The following is a 6327-nucleotide window of genomic DNA, read 5'->3' on the forward strand; positions in this document are numbered from 1 at the left end:
CCCCTCCCTCTGTCTTCAAGGCTCTTTCCCCAGATCTTTGCATGGCTTTCTCCCTCGAGCCTTTCTCAAGCCTTCCTCAAAAGTCCTTCCCTCTCTGAGGCCTTTCCTGACCCCCTTATTTAAATCGCAATACTTCCTAGGTAGGTTGAATAATAGTGCCCTAAGACCTCCACCTCTGCTGCCTGGAACCTGTGAATGCTCCCTTACGTGGCAAAAGAGACTTTGCAGCTGTGAAGTTAAGGATCTTGAGACACCCGGGTGCTCCCTAACAGTAATCACAAGTATTCTTACAAGAGCAAGATTAGACAGAAACAGAAGCCACGTGACACGGAAGCAAGAAGCTGTGCTGCAGGCTTTGAACACGGAGGAAGGAGGCAGAGCCAAGGAATGCAAGGAATGTAGCTCTAGAAGCTGGAAAAGGCAAGGAACTGATGATCCGATGCCAGATCCAATCCGGAGGGCGCTCGGCCCTGCCAACACCTTGACTTCAGCCCGGTGAAACTGACCTTCAGAAATGTAAAAACGTAAATGTGTTTAAGCCACTGAGTTTGGATTTCGTTTGTTACAGCAGCGGTAGGAAACGAATACACATCCTAATATGTTCCAATATGAATATAGTGATGCATCTGCATCCATGACGATGGGTCCATGAGCTTACAATGGAGCTGAAAAATTCCTATCACCTAGTGATCGCATAGCTATCCTCAGACGTTAGTGCGACAGCTCGCTCACGTGTTTGTGGCGACACTGGCGTAAATGCACCTACCACACTGCCAGTCATATCAAAGTATAGCACATACAACCACGTACAGTACATAATACTTGATAATAAATGACGGTTACCGATTTATGTATTTCCTATACTTTTATCGTTAGAGTGTACTCTTACTTATTAAAAAAATGCTGTAAACAGTATGCCGGTGTCTCCTCATCGCATCAATTTCTCCGGAGCGGCTGCGCAGCGGGCTACACCATCTAGGTGTGTATAAGTGCACGCTGACGTTCACACCACGAACCCGCCTAATGACACATTTTTCAGACCGTTTCCCAATGTCATTAAGCAAGACAGGTAAAATGATGAGCTCTTGGAATCCGCTGCAGATTCATTCTATTGAAATAGGATCCAAATTGTTTATGAGTTGATAATTTTTTATGTAAGATGATGGATATGTGGGAGACGTTTCTTCACTACTCTCTACTTCCGTAGAATTTTGAAAACGTTCAGAATTTTTGAATAGAAATAGCGTATTCAGTTCACTGTTCACATCACAGTGCTTTCAAAAAAAAATCAAACATCATAAATATAAATAAGTCCCTCTGGGCATTTTTTCTGATCCCTTTTCACTTTCAGCACATGTAGAGATAACCACTATCTAGAATTTAGTGATTTTTATTCTCTTCCTTAAGCTGGCTTGTCTTATTTTAAAAATCACCTCATTCCACATTCTTTGTGATATAAAAAAATTCCATTTAAACTTTAAAAGTTTTAAGTCTTTAAAACTTTTATTAGGGAGAATTTGAAACAAACACCAAAGTTGAGAAAATAATGTAATGAAGATCCACATGCACTAAGCTTCATCAATTTTCAACTAAGGGTTGATCTTGCTTTGTCTATACCCCAACCACTTCCCTTCCCACCAGTCGATTATTCTGAAGCAAATGCCAGACTTCATACCGTTTCATCTATAAGTATTTCGGAAGGCAGTGCCTCTAAAAGTAAGAACTCTGTAAAAACATAACCACGATATTATTAGCACACCTCAAAAACAGTACTAATCCATCTACGACCATGCCACCCTGAACAAGCCCGATCCCGTCTGATCTCAGAAGCTAAGTAGGGTAGTGCCTGGTTAGTACTTGGATGGGAGACCACCTAGGAAGACCAGGTGCCGTAGGCATTAAAAAATAAATAAATACAATAAAGGTAAAAATATATATATAGTACTAATAATTGCTTAATGTCATCAAAGGTCCAGGCGGTATTTGAATTTGAGGGCAGAGACTTCTGTCTCCTTCTTTGTTCTGGTCTCCTGTGCTACCTTATGTGGCAAAAAAGGACTTTGCAAATGTGATTAAGGATCTTGAGCCGGGGAAATCGCCCTGGATTGTTTGGGTGGGCCCAGTGTAATCAAAAGGATCCTTAAAAGTAGAAGTGGGAGGCAGGAGAGTTAGAGAAGATGTGACAATGAAAGCAAGAGATGAGAGAAATTCAAGTGCTGGCTTTGAAGACAGAAGGACATGAGCCAAGGAATTCAGGCAGCTTCCAGAAGCCGGAAAAGGCAAGGACAGGCCTTCCTCCCCTGAGTCTCTAGTGGCTAGTGTGACTGAGGAACCGAATCCTTCATTTTTATTGAATTTTAATTAATGTAAATTTAAAGGGTCACATGAGGTCAGTGGATTTATACTGGACAGAGAAAACAATGATAGCGCTGTAGCTCTATGATTTGTCAAAAAATAAATACAGAAGAGATAGATGTTCATGCTTTGTCAAAAATCTTCAAGGAACTATTTATGAGATAAAGAAGTGGGGCAGAAGCAAAGGAAAATTATTTTGGGGGGGTCGTACCCTCAACAAGGTCACATGGATTTCCGATAAAGATGTCCTGTGAGAGACAATCTCACCTTCCATAACGTCAACCCACACGAGGCCACAAGCCACCAGGCGCGTTAGAACCAGCAGACACAACGAAATACAGAAGTGATGACCCCAAACACCAGATGACAGAATCATCAGACAGATACTATAAAACTACTAGGCTTAAAATGCTTAAAAATAGAAAAGAATCCGAAACATGAGAAAAGATCAAGACGCTACTTAAAAATAAATAAATAGATAGATAGATAGATAGATATGCTACTTAAAAATAAATAAATAAATAGATAGATAGATAGATAGATAAATAAATAAATAAATAAAAAGGCAGGTCTATTTGAAAAAAAGAAGGATTGGATTTATATGAGGGACATCCCTTGCAAAGAGGCTACTTTAAGACTACTTTGCCAAAAATAGGAACAGTGATGAGCATTTCAGTCAGAACGAAATCCAAAAAAAAAGGAAGTCAATTTCTGTGCAAACTGCCTTTATTTATAAAGAAAAACTTCCCCATTTTGTTGTAAAACCAGCACTGTGTGAAGGCACTTGGTTGGGGAGAGGTAGGGCTGGGATCCCAGTAGAAAGACCAGTGCACCTCATCCAGTCCCCCGCCCCTCAAGGCTGCTTAGGGAAATGCGGACAGAGATGACTCCCAGGGAAAGCCACTGGAGGTGACACATCCCATGCTCCAGGGGAGGGGTTGGCAGGAGTGGGGGCGGGGGCGCTTTGGATGAGAACCCGATTTGGCAAATGGGACTCTCTTGCCCCCAATGATTCCCAGCCCCACAATGACCTCCCACGGCTAAGGCAGGTTTCTAAGGTTAAGGCTGGGGTTCTCCTTGTCTCCTGGGCTTCTGGGGAAGCAGAGCCGGTGGTGAGGACCCCACCCCTGCAGCACTTGGGGCACAGGGAGGCACAGCAGTCATAGAGCAGGTCTGGTGTGAAGGCAGGGCTGCTTTCTCCCATCTCCCTTGAAAATGTCCTTTTCTCCAGCTAGACCTTATTCCTCTGAGACTTCACCCTGGGGAAGAGCTGAGGGAAGACAGGGGCTTCAGACACCGGGAGCTCCCACTCCCAAGTTGAATGGAGTCGTCTATCCGCCCCAAACAAGAAACTGTCTCCTTCATCCCATTGCTTCCTAAAGGGCTCTCTCAGCATCTTCCAAACCGCTCCAGAATTCCCGAGTCCCCTGTCACCTCCAGGCACCAGATGGAGCTTTCCAATCAGTAGCTGGCTTAATGAAATGGCATAGTCTGTCTCCCACACTGCCTCTCCCTACCACGTGGCAGTCTGGTTGGGACCCACCTCTGCCCATCGCCAAATCAAAAGTATCTTCTCTCCTAGGAATATAACGGGACCTTCCCAATCTCTTCCCCTAACCTAGTAGAATCTCCCTCAATTCTCCCATAATTGTATTAATGGATCCTTCCTTATCCTGCCCAATGCATGTAATAAAAGCTTGCTTATCTGTGATACACAATCCTTTACCTTCCCCTCAGCACTAACAGATTCTTCACTGCTCGCCTTGGCTAAAATACATTCTTTAACCCCCATTAATATAATTAGGGATAAGAAAAAATTATATTTGAGCACGAACCAATTAAATAACCAGTAAAGCAGTATTGACACGTATCCCAGGAAGTACCGCCAGTAAGGGGGCTCTCCCTTACCTCCCTCTACTAATAATAGACTCTTCTGACCTCCCCCCGCCCATGTAATGGACTGTCCCTCTCGCCCTTTTTCCTGCGCTATCGCCCCTTTCCCTAAATAGCCATTGGAAGGCAGCCACGGCACATCCTCTGGGCTCACCCCAAAGTAGTTACGGGGCACGTAGCCCTCCTGGCCGTGTAGCGTGGCCCACCACCAGTCCGTCTCCTCTGGCCCGTCCCTCCGCAGCACGGTGACCGACTCGCCCTCGCGGAAGGACAGCTCGTCCCCAAACTCGGCGCTGTAGTCCCAGAGGGCGTACACCACCCCGTTGTGCATCAGCCCCATGCTCTGCTCCACGTCTGAAACCAGAAACGGCGGGGATTGTGAGCCCCTGATCCAGCGGGGCCAGGAACACTTGGGGACACAAGGCACACCGGGGGGGGCGGAAGGGGGGGCAGGGAGAGGCCCTGGGATTTGGCGCCTGCCCCAGCTGGGAGATGAGCCACCTGATGTTGTGTACCCCTGTCTAGACAGGAGAGCCTGAGCTGATGTCTGCTGCAGGGCTGGCCGTCTCTAAAATTCAAGAACAACCCCAGAGGCAGGGTCACTGGTCCCCATTCCCTCTTCTGTACACTGTTAAGTTCCTGTGTCACTCCCACAGATACAGTCGTGGCACCCTACACACACACACTTAAGTGGTACAGTATCTAAAGAGGACTCAACACCACTTAGATACAGTCGTGGCACCCTACACCCCCCTACACACACACACACACTGAAGTGGTACAGTATCTAAAGAGGACTCAACACCACTTTCAGATAGTATAGCCCTACTCCACCTCCCTAACAGGTCTCATCTCCCCCTTCCAGATGGTGCAGTCCACACCGCCCTTCCCCTCCCCCATGATAAAGTCTTCAAAAAGGATGTAATAAGTTCTCCAGATGGTACAGTCCACCCGAATCCCCTCCCAGGTAAAATTTCTATAGAGGATTTACCCCCTTTTCAGATGGTATAGTCCACCATGATTCCCCTCTTTAGTGGTTCAGTCTACCATGTTCCGCCAGGTGGCCATCCAATCTCTACTTCACCCCGTACAGAATTCTCCACGTCCAAGACAGGTAGGACAGTACACTACCTGCGACAAAAGTGTAATGGCCCAATCCCCCTTCCCCAAAATGTATAGCCCTTCCTCTCTTCCGTGAAGGATCTACTTCCTGCCCCAGTGGTCCAATCCCAGTGGGCCCTTACTCACCTGTAAGGCAGGTGTAACAGCCCCATGACTCTCACCCATTTTCTGCCAGAGACGGCACAGCCGGCTGTCCCATAGTGCCCCTGGGCTGCCCCCTTACAGACACTGTCCCATCCCGAGATCCCACAGCCTGACTTACTCCAGCTGTGCGAGGTTCCTAACCCCACCCTCTGATACAATTTGCCCCTCCAGGTGTGCAATACCGACTCTATGCACCTCGTGGTGGCACAGACTACCTAGTTCCTCTCGTTACCTGGTTACGTGATGTGGTCCCCCTCCTGGAGGTGTATGTTACAGCCTCATGTCTCCCTACAAGTGGAAGAGTCCCCAAGCCCTTCCCAAGGGGCCAGGGCCCACTCCCCTGCCAGCTGTGTGGCATTGTATCTCTCACAGGTGGCACAGCCCACCTATGCCAGGTGGATGGTAGGTACGATCGTCCAAACCATCTCCCCCTCAGGTGAGCAAGCAGATGAACAGGGTAATCTCTCCCACCAGTCTCCTCCCCACAAGTGTCCAGCTTGCATGGCACGGCCCTCACTACCTTCTCTCCCTCAAAGGTGGCACAGTCTGCTCCCCCCACCCCTGCTCGCACCTGCCAGGTGGGAGGCCCAGTCTCCCTGCCCCGGCAGGCAGTCCTTTCTGTCACCCCCTCCTCTGCGATCCTGCCACATGGTCGGAACAGCCCGTCCAGGTCCTCGCTCTTGTGAGTGGCGGTCAGCCGCCTCCCCCACGCCCAACACTGGCCAGATGGGCAGCCCATTCCCCAGAGGTGGCCCAGCCGGCTTGCCCAAGCGCCCCGTCCCGCTTCACACCTGCCAGGTAAGTGGCGCAGTC

At 48.1% G+C, this 6327-nt stretch overlaps 1 protein-coding gene and 1 pseudogene across 1 annotated transcript in view; one reads left to right on the top strand and one right to left on the bottom strand.

The window, feature by feature from the left end:
* The first annotated feature begins 1779 nt into the window (after window positions 1–1779).
* On the top strand, window positions 1780–1898 carry LOC112479697 (annotated as a pseudogene).
* Window positions 1899–3063: 1165 nt separating this feature from the next.
* Window positions 3064–6327, bottom strand: part of PPP1R13L (protein phosphatase 1 regulatory subunit 13 like) — a 14836-nt gene continuing 11572 nt past the window's right edge. The window contains 3 exon segments of the mRNA XM_025046710.1: window positions 3064–3625; window positions 4403–4602; window positions 6306–6327. Coding sequence (XP_024902478.1) covers window positions 3587–3625; window positions 4403–4602; window positions 6306–6327 — 261 coding nt within the window. The 3' untranslated portion in view covers window positions 3064–3586.

This window comes from Pteropus alecto, unplaced genomic scaffold (assembly GCF_000325575.1).
Source record: "Pteropus alecto unplaced genomic scaffold, ASM32557v1 scaffold194, whole genome shotgun sequence".
Taxonomy (NCBI): Eukaryota; Metazoa; Chordata; class Mammalia; order Chiroptera; family Pteropodidae; genus Pteropus; species Pteropus alecto.